The sequence below is a fragment of the Budorcas taxicolor genome, chromosome 16 (genome assembly GCF_023091745.1).
Source record: "Budorcas taxicolor isolate Tak-1 chromosome 16, Takin1.1, whole genome shotgun sequence".
NCBI classification, from domain to species: Eukaryota; Metazoa; Chordata; class Mammalia; order Artiodactyla; family Bovidae; genus Budorcas; species Budorcas taxicolor.
In genome coordinates this window covers 65,795,410-65,811,225 of record NC_068925.1, presented here as the reverse complement: position 1 = coordinate 65,811,225, position 15,816 = coordinate 65,795,410, and the positions used below count along the sequence as shown (strand labels likewise).

Below are 15,816 nucleotides of genomic sequence, written 5' to 3'. Positions count from 1 at the left end.
AGCAGCTTCACAGTAAATTCATCACAAGGGTGAGAACTACCAAGTCTCCTATTTCTGCTTCGTCCATATGGTGTTTTGCAGAGCACGGGGTATTTTAAAAACATTTCAGTACGTGTTGATTCCACTCATGTCAGAATCAAAGGATCTGACTATGAGATTAAATTCAAAGTCAAGCCTTGGCCCACGTAAATGGTTCAAGATATATCTTAACTCTTCATTCAGTTATACCTTAAATGATAGTTTGAATTAAATATAATTTCAATTCATGTTGATTCTGTTATGTAACAATTGTCATAATATTTTAACAATCCAAAAATGTATACCCACTATAATAGGAAAACAAACAGAAGATTTTTAAAAATCATCACACAAAAGCTGGGTGTACATGAGTCAAAGACTAAACACTCTAGTTCCTGTGTGTATGTCCACTAGTTATGATGAGCAGCTGGAATTCATGTGCACTCCCCTTCACGGATGATAGACATCTGTGGTCTATTATCAGTGGAGTTACCCCATAAGCAGAGGAGGTTACCAGTTCCAAGGAAAACTTGTAGGAGTTTTTGATGTGTTGACCTATTTCCTCATACTGCCTGCCAAGAGCATATTGCATCCTCTTCATAAATACAGAACAGAGGAAAGAAAATGCATATCATTCTTCAGGTTCTATTGATAGGTGTGAGGCTAACAACTATGAGACTATGAAAGAAATGACTCACTAATCCCACAGGTTTATACGCCAGGCTTAATATTTTAATTACTGCTGTGTAAAAAACCTACAGAACTTCCCACTGATGTCAAAGTCCAAAGCTGTCTAGGCTTTATTATGCACTGATCCAGTTAAGACATTCTGTGGATGCTTCCTGAATGTGAACATAAGAACATCCATTGGTCCAAGTGATTTCACTCTAGATGTATCTAGGAAGAAAATACCTTGAGAAAAACTCCCTGTTGTCAATATCTTATTCACATCATAACAGAATTAGATTATTAAAGGCCTTAAGACTGATAAATGACTGCATGAAAAGAATTTTTAATGTCTTCATAAAAAAGAATATTTATAAACAACTTTTGAAACCAAGGAACAAATTAGAAAAAAAATATATTTCCAACAAATATAAGCAAAAAATGTGGGGGCCTCCCTGGTGGTCCAGTGGTTAAGACTCCAAGCTGCCAGTGTGGGAGGCAGAGGTATGGTCCCTGGTTGGGGAACTAAGATCTCACATGCTGTGCAGCTTGGACAAAAAAAGAATATATATATATACACATATATACACACACACACATTTTAAGAAACCTAACTTTGTTATTAGACAAAGAGTTATAATTAGATGATCAATAATTAGGTAACAATAATCCAAAATAAAAATAAAAGATATGAACATACGAGTTCACAAAAAAACCCACAAATGACCAATAAGTATTTCAAGACATGCTAAACCTCACTCATAATGTTAAGAAACATAAATATAAAAACAATGAGCTCCTTTTTAACAGACAGATGACAGCAGAGATGGTTTCAATGATGGAGATGAAAATACTACTCACAGCTGGCCAGAGTATAGGGAAAGCAAGGGACCCTCATTCTCTGTGGACAGGAGAGTGGTTGGCACAACTTTCTGAAGGGCAATCTAGCAACATCGTTCACTTTTCAAAGTACTCATATATTCTGGGGACTTCCCTGATGGTCCAGTGGCTAAGACTCCAGGCTGCCAATGCTTGGGGCCTGGATTCAATCCCTGTCAGGGAACTAGACCTCACATGCTACAGCTAAAAAAGATCTTGCATGGTGCAATGAAGATTAAAGATCTGGAGTGCCTTACTAAGGCTCCTCTGTCTATGGGATTTCCCAGGCAAGAATACTGGAGTAGGTTGCCATTCCTTTCTCCAGGGGATCTTCCCAACCCAGGGATCAAACCTGAGTCTCTTGCATTATAGGCAGATTCTCTACCATCTGACCACCAGGGAACCCCTACTAAGACCCAGTGCAGCCAAATAAATAAAGATAAACATATATTTTTAAAATGCTCATACATTTTGACCCATCAGTCACTCTTCTGTGAAATTATCCTATAGAATTCTCAGACAAGTGTTAATACTTGCACACACACAGAACATTCTATCCAATAAATACCATAAAGTCACTAAAAAGAATATAGTATCTACCTACATGTGCTGACTTTAATAACAATAATTTATATTTCTTGAGCTTTCAATATCCCAGCCACTGTTCTAAACTCTTTATATATGTTAAAGACTTTACTGAGTAAAAAAAAAAAATCTCCAAAATATAGATAAGTAAAAAAAGAAAGCTGCAGAATACACTGTGCACTGTGGTTCTATTCATACTATAAATATACATAAATATCATATATAAATACAAATATATAAACATACATTTATATACACCTAGAAAAGCTTGAGAATAATACAAAAGGAACAGTTTACAGTTATTACCTAGGAAGAATGGGCCTGGGAAAGGGACTTAGGTAAACAGAAATTTTTACGTTTTATTTTTTACTTTTTTTTCAGAATTTTCTTTATTGTTTGAACTTTTCACTACACACATGAATTACTTCTATTTTTAAAATATTCATATCTGCTATCTACCTAATTGGGGAGGACTTTTGACACAATGGGAGAAGGAGAGGGTGAGACAATTTAAGAGAACAGCACTGAAACACATATATTACCATATGTAAAACAGATAGCCAGTGGAAATCTGATGTATGATGCAGGGCACCCCAAGCCAGCGCTCTGTGACAGCCTGGAGGGATGGGGTGGGGAGCATGGTGGGAGGGGGGTTCAGGAGAGGGGGCACACATATGCCTATGGTCGATTCATGCTGATATATGGCAGAGGCCATCACAATATTGTAAAGTAATTATCCTCCAATTAAAATAAATTTTTTTCAAAAGAAAAAGAACTTCATGCCTTCACTCTGCAAACAGCCTGACATTTCTGTCACCTCACACCACCGCTTCAGATTCTTACCTGTCCAGCAGCAGCTCCAGCACTTCTTTAGTGGAGGCAAAGCCTCTGTATGTTGACAGGAAGATGCTGATATATGTAAAGTCATTGTCCCCAAAAGCCGTCAGCAGGTTCTCCACGAGCTTCTCTAAGGTGCCAGCTTTTATGGTCCTGATCTTACACGTCTCATACTGACTGACTGTGTGTCCTGGAGGCAGCTGGTCCCCTTCGACCTGCACAATAAACTCAAGATTATGATCAGGAGAAACGATTCCCTAAAGTAAGAGTGAAAACACTGAACCGGATGAAGCGTGGCCCGTCATGCTTTCCCTGCTCTTATTTAACTCCCCTACCAGTCAGGAAAGGCTAACTTCACTCCTCTCACCTGACTGAGTGCAGGAGCGTGGGATGGTGGTCGGGGTACTGGGGTGGCATCTGCTTGTGATCCCACAAGCAGAGGGATTACTTCAACATTTGCTTCTGCTCACTTCCCTATCAAGAACTACGTTGCTGGCATATTCTGTCAAGAATGTTTTCTATGACTCCGGGATCAAGTTGAGCAAATGCTATCAATCATTCCCTTTCAGCTTTCTAACTTTTCTAACTTTCTCAGCTTTTTTTTCCCTTTAAGCTTTCTAACTCATCCTCAAAGACAGTGCCTACAATGGGGTGCTGGCACTGATCCTACAGACTCTGGAGAACTGCTTATTAAACTTTTAGATTTGTGTGAGCCAGATGACATTATGTTGATAGTTTGGAGGAAAAAAAAAAAAAAAATCAGCCTTGGGAGGAGTATGTTCTCCACAGACATCTAGGGAAATCTGACTATGTAATGTTCTTTGGTCCATGGAAGGCAAAACACATTCAATATCATCATTAATCAACAAACTTGGCTAAGCAGCAGTTTTACCAAGCAGGCCTCAGCTAATCTTGGATGAGGAATAGAAATGGTAGGTAGGTGCATGACTCCTGCCTTTTGGAGACTAGCAATGTTATAGTACAGTAGTCATGTAAGGATGTGAGAGCTGGACCATACAGAAGACAGAGTGCTGAAGAATTGATGCTTTTGAACTATGGTGTTGGAAAAGACTCTTGAGAGTCCCTTGGACTGCAAGGAGATCAAACCAGTCAATCCTAAAGGAAATCAACCCTGAATGCTCACTGGAAGGACTGATGCTGAAGCTGAAGCTCCAACATTTTGGCCACTTGATGCGAACAGCTGACTCACTAGAAAATACCCTGATGCTGGGAAAGATTGAGGTCAAGAGAGAAGAGGGTGACACAGGATGAGACGGTTGGATGGCACCACCGATTCAATGGACATGAACTTGGGCAAACTCTGGGAGATGGTGAGGGACAGGGAAGCCTGGCATGCTGCAGTCCATGGGGTCTCAAAAAGTTGCACACCAGTTGGTGACTGAACAACAACAACAAAGAGAAAATATTTCCCTGTGAAAAGTAGCTACCACCTGAGAATGAAGTGACTGTGAATAGTATTGGTAGGTATAATTGCCCCCTGGAGACATAAACTGTAATACATAAAACTGATTAGTAATAAAATCTGTAAAGCTTTAAAACTGAGTATGGGGAAGAGAAATAAACTGAAGAAAAATCCGAGTCTGCCTCATATTCTACAATAAATCTGTGCCGAACAAATTATATAGTGAAGCAATTTTCAGAGTTCAACCTGCCCTTCATAGGCATAGGGGAAGATGACCTATGGAAAGGAACTTGTTCTAGCGCACAGAATCATTCTAAGTGATGCAGACAATCGCCACGCAATGTCTCTCAATTTTAAGTGTGAATTGTTTTAGATCAGATTTTCCTAAATTGAAATAATCAGACACGTGACAATTAAAGGGGAGCAAAAAAGAGAGAACTGAAATCTCTAAATGATGACATTGTGCTTACAAAGTCACACGTTTGCTATTTCTTCACCTGTCCTGTCAAAAGCTAAACCACTGGAAGGAAATTAGCAGGCAAGAATTGCTTTCCGCAAGACCAAAGTAAAGGCCATCACTTTTAGAAAGGGCTTAGAACAGCTTAATGTCATCATGGCTAACTGCCAGCAGGAATTAATCATAAGACTCCGGCATACGCGGGGGGTGCCTTGATTTCTTTATTTAATTTTCAAAAGATACTTTTAGTTTACAAAGGAAAGGGCTGTGATTCAGGCAAAACTACCAAATGGACTCAGATCATGGCCTTATAATTATTCATTATCACTCTATAAGCAGTTTGAGAACAGGCCTGATAATACCCATCTGTCTTCCAAGAGCTTCAGTTAACTTTAACTAGAAACAATCAATGAAGAAGATACATGGTTTCAATGTCTAATTACATTTTTAATTACTTGGTACAGTGTTGGCCTAAATGTGCGCTGTAAAACACTAGTTTCAAAACATCCTGCATTCAAATTTGGGAACTATGGAGTTAAACAAAGCCCAATATATTTCTTTTCCATAGAATTTCTTACACACAGTATTTAATGTGCTAACATGCTATGAAACTCCAAAGAAGGATATGGTATCTGACATTTCCTAATGGATTTCCCTTTGGTCTCAGAGCACCCCGCAAAACATTAGGATGAACATATTTTAGAAAATGTTAGCTTATTAAGTCACTGTGATGCAGTTGAAACTTAATTCACATTTGCCTCTTTTCACTTAAAAAAAAACAAACAAGACATTATAAAATTAATTTTTACCTTCAAACATCTATATTCCTTTGATCTCTTTCTTAATACCACTAAAATGTAGGGATATTTTGTGTTTTCTTTTACTGTGTCACCTCAAAAGATCTGCTCAAGATAATTATCACTTAAAAAGCAGAAGTTAAAAAATATACCTCAAGGTCAAATGTTAACAACAACAACAATAAAAGGAATGGCTTTTCAGTTTCTACGGATATTCAAGCTCTAATTCTAAATCAAGCTTCCTTATCTTGTGACAATGTCAGCGTTCCCTTATCAATAAACTTTGTAATTTGATGATACTATTTTACAATGCAAACACCACTTTAAAGCTAAATCTTTTCTTATTAAAAGTAGTAACTGTTTAAGAGAACTAATTTTTCCCTAAGCAGTGATGTGGCCAAAAATTCAAACACAGAGAAAAATGCTTGTCAAAGACCCTGATGAAGTGGGTCCCTTTTCCTGCCAGAAAGCAGATTTGGCAGGAAGCCAATGCTCTCGCTTGGAAATGGATTCATGTTACTCATTAACCCAGTCGCTTCCTTTCACTCCTTCTACTCTGAAGAAAATCTCAACACACATGCCTGATCCCCATAAATGCCTTTAATGGTTTCTGTTCCTCAGTGTTTGCATCTGTACATTAGGAAGAACCATGACCAAGCTAACAGAACAGCTAATAGAATACTTTGAATATTTAGATTTTAAGAGTTATTCTCTAATTGCAACAAATGAGCATCAAGGGCAATAGCATAAAATGAAGTACAGGAATTACTCTGATGCCTAAAGTTGTTCTCACAAAAAATAACAATACATGTCAGTGTCAGAGCACTTGCTTAATATTATTTTCTGACCATTTGCTAAGTACACTAATATCTCTTCGTTAGCAAGGGGAAGGCCAGATTTTTGAAGATGAGTTTTAATTTGCCTGTATTCAAATTAAGTACATGCTTCCCAAGTGGCACAGTGGTATAAAAATACGCCTGCCAATGCAGAGGACACAAGTTCAAGGTCGGGAAGGTCCCCTGGAGGAGGAAATGGCAACCCACTCCAGTCTCCTTGCCTGGAAGACTCCAGGGACAGAGGAGCCTGGCAGGCTACGGTCCACGAGTTTGCTAATAGTCAGACACAACTGAGCATGCACACAAGAGCAAATAAAGTACATTTTTATGAAATAAAAATTTTGTAATTATCTGCTTGTTACTGGAATTGAAATAAAGTTATAAAAAGTGAAACACACAAAAATATCCTACGCCTATGGGTAGATTGGAAAAGCTAAAATGTTTAATAGCGACATGACCCTTTTAAGAGACTTTAGGGTCTGTTTTTGTTTGTGATAACTCAACATCTTCAAATTCTAGTTTAAAAGAATAGTGGGGAGAGGCAGTGAGGAAAGTCTTGGCAGACAAGTGTTTAATAACTCAGACTTAGAGAGCAAGACACGGAGGGCTGAGCCTGCCCTCTGGGTTAGCACGCTAACAGGAAACAGCCCAATCTGGATTTAATCAGAGACCATCGCTTTACTGACAAGATCACGATACTGAGGCCACAAAAATGTTTCATGATTGTTTTTTGGCCAATCCGTCTGCCATTAGAATTCAGCATTTCCTCAGAGAATATGCCTGACTCCTATGGGGTAAATATCTAAAACCCTGCCCAACTGTCCTAGCCATGGAATTTCTATAATTACCAATTTTGACATTAGAGGGACAGGAGAAAGAATGTGAGAGATGAAACGTGCCATATTTCAACTGTGTTTCCAGTCATTGAGAAATACACGCTTTTGCCTTCTAAAACATAAACTGTTCACAACTTGGGTGTTTTTAATTTTTAAAAAAATCCCTTCAATCAAAATAATCCTTTAGTCATCTGATACTTTAACAGGGAACGTGTTAAGTAAACAACCTCATTAGACTGGAGACAGTATTAAGTCTTTCTCCAAGCCATGCTTAATCTTTAGTACATCAGTTCTCGGGCATCCTGGCACGAGCAGTAATGTAAATAGTGAGAACTCTTCCAGTCATAACTCCCTAAGAAAATCTAAAACCCAGAGCCAAGGTTTTACAGAACTCTAATAGCATGTTCCTCTCTGTACATGCATCTCAGAATACCAAGGGTCCGTTCTGTATCCCGTATTCAAATGCCCTGAAACCACTACCCAAAAACAATAAGAAACCACCACAGCATAGGAAATATCATAAGATGACTCACAAACTCTGATCATTTGTCCACATTGCCTAAACACGCAGAGATTAAATGTCCGTGCCATGCAAAGGAAAACTATGTGTATGTAATGGCATAAAGCACAGCGTTATGGAGCAGCCCAGTGCATCTGAGTAAAGTGAACTATTTACACATAGGACATTCAGAGATGTAAGGCAGAGTCCATACAAAACCCTAAGGCATGTGATAGCAAGCTCAGTGTGAGCTTCTGTGTTGCGTGAACTTCTGTTCTGGGTGTCAGCTGACATATTTTTTGCTAGGTTAGGGTTGCCAGAATGCCCAGCTAAATTTTTAGAAAAAAATAATAAATAATTGAATAATTTGTGAACATAAATGTTACCTGCAGTATTTAGCACCTACTCATGCAGAGAGTCAGACATACAACTTGTCAACTGAACAACAGCAAGAACATACTGAAAAAATTATTTGCTGTTTATCTGAATTTCCAAACTAACCTGGCACCCTGTATTTTTTAGTTCCTAAGTCTGGCAACTCTATGCCATATACACACAAAGGGTACAGAATGGATCTCTCATTTATTCATCTACTTATTCAGCCACATATTGAATAAATGGTACTACGTGTCAGGCACTGTGCATGACAGCAGAGATACAAAGGCAAACGGCATGCGGTTCTAACACCCAGGATGTTCAACATGATGGAGAAAATGAACACAGAGAAACCATTACAATGCAATGCAAGTAAAACGGTGGGGAGACAGGTAAATAGCGTACAGGAACCAAGAGGGACTGCATAGAGGCAACATCTGAAAGTGACTGGAAAGAAAAGGATACCACCCCCAAGAAAGAAAACCGAGAAGGGGAAGCCAGTCTTCTGTGGGGTAGAGGCACTGAATTCCACTTTAGAAATGTAAAACTTGGGGATTTCCTGGTGGACCAGTGGTTAACACACTGTGCTTCCACTACGGGGGGTATAGGTTCGATCCCTGGTTGGGGAACTAAGATCCTGCATGCCGTGTGCTGTGGCCAAAAAGAAACAAAGAAACGTAAAATCTGAGGTATTGTTAGGATTTTCCAATGGTATACAGTCCAATAGGCAGTCAGAATCCAAGAGCTGGGTAAGGAGGTCTAAGACGGAAATATGTAAGAGCTATGATGACTGCAGCCACAAAATTAAAAGATGCTTGCTCCTTGGAAGAAAAGCTATGAAAAACCCAGACAGCGTATTAAAAAGCAGAGACATCACTTTGCCAACAAAGCTCTCTACAGTCAAAGCTATGGTTTTTCCAGTAGTCATGTATGGATGTGAGAGTTGGACCATAAAGAAGGTTGAGAACCGAAGAATTGATGCTTTCAAATTGTGGTACTGGAGAAGACTCCTGAGAGTCCCTTGAACTGCAAGATCAAGTTAGTCAATCCTATAGGAAATCAACCCTGAATATTCATTGGAAGGATTGATGCTGAAGCTGAAGCTCCAATACTTGGCCACTTGATGTAAAGAGTTAACTCATTAGAAAAGACCCTGATACTGAAAAAAAATGAAGGCAAGAGGAGAAGGGGACAACAGAGGACAAGATGGTTGGATGCCATCAGTGACTCAATGGACATGAGTTTGAGTAAGCTCTGAGAGAAGGTAAAGGACAGGGAAGGCTGCCGTGCTGCAGTCTGTGGGGTTGCAAAGAGTTACACACTACTTAGCAACTGAACAATGACGAGTTACAACAATTAAACCAGCTTCACTCTCCAGGCAGAGTGTGTAGAACAAACAGAATTGATGATGGAGGACGGCCTCTGGAAGGACATCCAAATTAAGAGGGTTCCAAGAAGAAAAGTTATGACCAACCTAGATAGCATATTCAAAAGCAGAGATGTTACTTTGCCGACTAAGGTCCGTCTAGTCAAGGCTATGGTTTTTCCTGTGGTCATGTATGGATGTGAGAGTTGGACTGTGAAGAAGGCTGAGTGCCGAAGAATTGATGCTTTTGAACTGTGGTGTTGGAGAAGACTGTTGAGGGTCCCTTGGACTGCAAGGAGATCCAACCAGTCCATTCTGAAGGAGATCAGCCCTGGGATTTCTTTGGAAGGACTGATGCTAAAGCTTAAACTCCAGTACTTTGGCCATCTCATGCGAAGAGTTGACTCACTGGAAAAGACTCTGATGCTGGGAGGGATTGGGGGCACGAGGAGAAGGGGACGACAGAGGATAAGGTGGCTGGATGGCATTACTGACTTGATGGACGTAAGTCTGAGTGAACTCTGGGAGTTGGTGATGGACAGGGAGGCCTGGCATGCTGCGATTCATGGAGTTGCAAAGAGTTGGACACGACTGAGCGACTGAACTGAACTGAAGAGCAAAGATGTCTGTGACTAAAAGAAGTACATGTGGCAAGTTTACACTCACCTGATCTGTGGTAGCACTTCTGGGCAGATAACCCGGAAGCAACACCACTGCCAGACTTACATATGCCAACACATGCACCTTCCACCTAATTACACAAACCTATCGAGGTCTAGCCAGCAGCGTGCTGGAGCTAGCCTGTTCCGCTTGCAGGAGCCGATAGTACACATTCCTCAGCCCCATGTTCCATGACATCATGTTGGTATTATGAATCTGGCCATGGTGGAAACAGCTACACCATGGAAACTGGCAAACTGGCTCCAAGTCGGGGCTCTGAGTCTGAAGAGGTGATTTACCAGTGTACCACTACCTAGGACTCCCTCTCAGATTATGCCAATGGTAAATGCAGGAGAGACTTCACACCAGTGGAACATTTTTGTCTTTCTGTGACCACTCCAATCAAGGCTGACCTCATAGAAGACAGAAAATTATGCCTCTGAACTAAGAAAAAAGCAGAAATGTGAAGGGAGAAGAGGTGGAGGAGTATGCAACTGACAAATTCATATGCCCTCAAACAAAATTACAAGATCCCCAAGAGCTGACTTCACTTGAGGCCACATGTTAGAATGTGGTCAGATTTCTACGATGAGTATGCTGCATCCTCAGGAAAACGCTGAGAGCTGTAATAACAGACAAGGACCAGTGTTTTATCCGACAGAAATCTCAGCCCCTTCCGCCATCCTGTCTCCTCGGGGTTTCCTAGATCACCCCATAGAGTCCAGGAACTCTCTGAGGGGAAACAGGAAGTTGAGTTTTCCATCCCCGTAAAAAATGGTCATCCTCCTGGCTATAAATCTCTTCCACACGGTGTTAACCCATAACAGACTGGATCTTCTCTGACGCAAACGCTCAGTGATGTCTTCCTTTAAGGATTTAAGGGAGTTTTTAAGGAGGCAGATGGGCTTCCCTGGTGCTCAGAGGGTAAACCGTTTGCCTGCAATGTGGGAGACTTGGATTCGATCTCCGAGTTGGGAAGAGCCCCTGGAGAAGAAAATGGCAACCCACTTCAGCACAGATTCAAAAATTAAGTGGATTCAAGGGAGTGTGCTGACTACATTTTTCAAATAAAATAATTTCACTTTTACATGTTACTTTGCTGCTTGAAGCTCAGAATGCTAACGAAGAGGTTGCGAGTTAACCTGGCTTCTATTTTTATCTCTGAGGCCAATTTACTTTGGGACCTAAGGCAATAACTTAAAGCTTCGTTGTCTTGGTCAAAGACTTTGCAAAGTAAAGAAATCACATGCTGTTTTGAGAAGTTCAAGGAATTAGAGTTACAGCGGGGAGGGAGGTTTGAACTAAAACAGTCACTCCAGCATGTGCCAAATTACATCACAGATCATCACACAGGATTCTGTGTCCAGAGTGAACCTGCAAAATTCACAACTCCTTCCTCTCACTTTCAGACCTCAGATGTCCAAGGTCCTCCTATTCTGAGGTCACAGGTTAACAGGGGCCCTAGCCTTCTGGAATTCATTGTTTCTGTGCAGTCCGGCCAACCTCTGTCTGAAAAGGTCAGCAGGGGGTAGTGAGCTTCTGTGTGACCCAATATTCCCTGTGAATGAAGCCCACTCTGAATGGAAACACTTCCTCACAGCCCAGAAGCTTTCCCAGACCGCCATAAATCCCACGGACAGTTCCATGGTGCTTCATCTTCTAGTGAGATCTAAAGTGTTCCTTTACTAGTCTCTGGGGGAGCAGAAGGTGGCAGCTGCCTGAAGTTTCCCAACTTAGTCATTAATTTAATTCTTCTTCTGTAGATCACATTAAGGAATCTCTTAACTTACTGTTAGTCACTCAGTCGTGGCTGACTCTGAGAATCCTGACTTGAGGACCCTGAGGTTTGGAGAAGTGAGAGGTCTCATCCAACTTTATTTTTTTTTCAATTTATTTAATTGGAGGCTAATTACTTTACAATATTGTAGTGGTTTTTGCCATACATTGACATGAATCAGCCATGGGTTTACATGTGTTCCCCATCCTGAAACCCCCCTCCCACTTCCTCCCCATCCCATCCCTCTGGGTCATCCCAGTCTGAGAGAATAGCACTGAAACATGTACATTATCATATGTGAAACAGATTGCCAGTCCAGGTCCAATGCATGAGACAGCGTGCTCAGGGCTGGTGCACTGAGATGACTCATCCAACTTTAGTCAGCCAATCAGCATAATTGACAGAGTCCGGATATAAAACCAGCCCTGTCTTTCTATTGGGCTTCCCAGTTGGTGCCAGTGGTAAAGGTCCTGCCTGACAAAGCAGGACACGTAAGAAGCGCAGGTTCGATCCCTAGTTTGGGAAGCTCCCCTGGAGGAGGACACAGCAACCCACTCCAGTATTCTTGCCTGAAGAATCCCATGGACAGAGAAGCCTGGTGTGCTGTGGTACATGGGGTTGCAAAGAGTGGGACACGACTGAAGTGATTTAGCATGCATGTCTTTCTATTGCAGAGTGCTGCATTAACACACTATTGTGGATAGTGACATAGTATTATGGATTCAGTCTCCTTATTTGTACACCTAAGGTCACTAAATAGCCCAGAATCTCCATACTTCATAGGACTGTTGCAAGAAATAAAATTAGAAAATGGAGCTGAAGGTGTGTTGAATGGTTTCAAGAACTATTCAGGACTCTACAGATAAAATCTTGTATGCTGTGTGCTGTGCTGTGCTAAGTCACTCAGTCACGTCTGACTCTGTGCGACGCTATGGACTGTAGCGCACCAGGCTCTTCAGACCATGGGATCCTCCAGGCAAGAATACTGGAGTGGGTCATCATGTCCTCCTCCAGGGGATCTTCCCGACTCAGGGATCACACCTGAGTCTCTTATGCCTCCTGCACTGGCAGTGGGTTCTTTACCACCAACACCACCTATATAGGTTGGCACAAAATAACTGCAGTTTCAGACCCTGAATTTTAAATTATTATAACTAGGCTCACAACTTTATTAATCAAAATAGGAACCATTACAATCAACACATTTTTGCCAATGAGAAATAAGTTTGCTTATTCCTATACAAAGAAAAAACAATCATGCTTTGGGATTCGACGAACTCTTGGAAAGGATTTTCTGTGTCCTGCTGGTTGTGGAAGCATTTTCCCTTCCAAAAGTAGTCGAGATGCTTGACCAAAAGTCAGGTGAATATGGTGGATAAGGCAAAACTTTGTAGCTCAATTCATTCAACTTTTGAAGCATTGGTTATACGATGTGCAGTCAAGCATTGTTGTGGGAAAGAACTGGGCCCTTTCTGTTGACCAATGCCGGCTGCAGGTATTGCCATTTTCAGAGCATCTCATCAATTTGCTGAGCGTACTTCTCAGACATAATGGTTTCGCCAGGATTCAGAAAGCTGTACTGCATCAGACCAGCAGTAGACCACCAAATAGTGACCGTGATCCTTTTTTGGGTGCAAGTTTAGCTTTGGGAAGTGCTCTGGAGCTTCTTCTCGGTCCAATCACTGAACTGGTCACCGCTGGTTATATAAAATTCACTTTCCGTCGCACATCATAGTCGGATAGAGAAATGGTTCATTGTTGTTGTGTAGAAAAAGAGAACACTTCAAAAACAATAATTTTTTGATTTGGGATCAGTTCTTCAGGCATTCACTTATCGAGCTTTTTCACTTTTTCTATTTGCTTCTAAGGCCAAAGGAGGACAGAATGGTCAACGCAGAGCTCTTGCACCACTTCTCATGTAGCTGTACGAGGATCAGCTTCAATGATGCTCTCAGTTGGCCATTGTCAACTTCTGACGGCTGGCCACTGAGCTCCTCATCCTCAAGGCTCTTGTCTCCTTTGCAAAGCTTCTTGAACCACCACTGCACTGTGCATTCATCAGCAGTTTCTGGGCCAAACGTGTTGTTCATGTTGAAGTTGTCTCCGATGCTTTATGACTCATTCTGAATTCAAATAAGAAAATCGCTCAAATCTGCTTTTTGTCTAACATCATTTCTATAGTCTAAAATACATATAAACAGCAAGTAATAATTCATTATTGCAAAATAGAAAGCAAGAAATACACACTAAAATGATATATAACATAACTACATTTATTTAAGAATGTGTCCCAATATCAAATAGCAAAGTTCAACAATGCAAAATAGCAATTACTTTTGTACCAACTTATATATAATACTAAGGCTACAGTTTTTCCTGTGGTCATGTATGGATGTGAGAGCTGGACTGTGGAGAAAGCTGAGCACCGAAGAATTGATGCTTTTGAACTGTGGTGTTGGAGAAGACTCTTGAAAGTCCCTTGGACTGCAAGGAGATCCAACCAGTCCACCCTAAAGGAGATCAGTCCTGGGTGTTCTTTGGAAGGACTGATGCTAAAGCTGAAACTCCAATACTTGGGCCACCTCATGCGAAGAGTTGACTCATTGGAAAAGACTCTGATGCTGGGAGGGATTGGGGGCAGGAGGAGAAGGGGATGACAGAGGATGAGATGGCTGGATGGCATCACCGACTTCATGGACATGAGTTTGGGTAAACTCTAGGAGTTGCTGATGGACGGGGAGGCCTGGCGTGCTGAGGTTCACGGGGTCGCAAAGAGTCGGACATGACTGAGCAACTGAACTGAACTGAACTGAAAATCCTTCTGTTTTCACTTTCCTTCCGCTACCCAATTACTTTCACCAAAATTAGGTCTTAACTGCATCAGATATTCTTGATATTATCTGACATTGACTGAAATCTTTGACACCTAAAGATGACCAAAAAAAAGTGTTTTTGTGTTAAACACTCTCTTTGGAGGAAAACAAAACTCCCCTCTCATGATTATAGTCTCTTAAATAAGTAAATTAAGTCTAAGAAAGAGGAAGGACTTTATTCAAGGGCTCAAAACAAGCCAGGAGAACAAGGTCCGTAAGTTGCATGAGAAGTGACAGTGTAGGATCCCAGGAGGGAGGGAGGAGTATTCATTAACAGTCTGATTTCCAGATAATTAATTTTCCTGCCTGCTAAACTTATAAATCTATCTAGTCATGAGACACTCTCCTTATATTTTTAGAAAGAGAGGAAATAAAAGCAAAATGACAATATGATTGATTATGTGGTATAGCCAGACAAAGTGGCAGTTTTGTAAATACCGATATTTAATACAAATATATAGTATTGTTACAAATATATAGAGGAGAGGGCAGAGGATAGAAAGAACAAATACCTGGCAAAAACACAGATCCAGCTTCCCTAAGCAAACAGAAACTTTTGACAATGGAATCATTTTGTCCACTAGATTTTAATGTGTCAAAAATATATGTAAAAAAAATAGGCATGTTGGTGGTAAAGAAAACATCATTCCCATTGCTCATGACTCACTCTTAACGTCAGTCAGTTAAAAAAGGTTATTAAAGGAGCTCCCGTTATGTAAAGAATCCAAATGAGAGGCTAAGGGAACCCATAAAAGAAATCAAGGACTATACTCTAAAAACTTAACAGTACAGGTTATAATATGAACGTGAATTTTTTCATTCAGTGGCATGGAAGGAAAGGATGTGTAGAGCTGAATGCTAGTGAATATTTAATAGGTTAAATAAATGCTAGATAAATAAGCAGTGGCCCTAAAGAAAGAATTTCAGAACTA

At 40.7% G+C, this 15,816-nt stretch overlaps 1 protein-coding gene across 1 annotated transcript in view; it reads right to left on the bottom strand.

The window, feature by feature from the left end:
- The window catches only part of RGL1 (ral guanine nucleotide dissociation stimulator like 1), a 135,860-nt gene that overhangs the window by 85,941 nt on the left and 34,103 nt on the right, over positions 1 to 15,816 (bottom strand). The window contains exon 3 of the mRNA XM_052653520.1: positions 2,992 to 3,200. Coding sequence (XP_052509480.1) covers positions 2,992 to 3,200 — 209 coding nt within the window. The remainder of the gene's footprint in view (positions 1 to 2,991; positions 3,201 to 15,816) is intronic.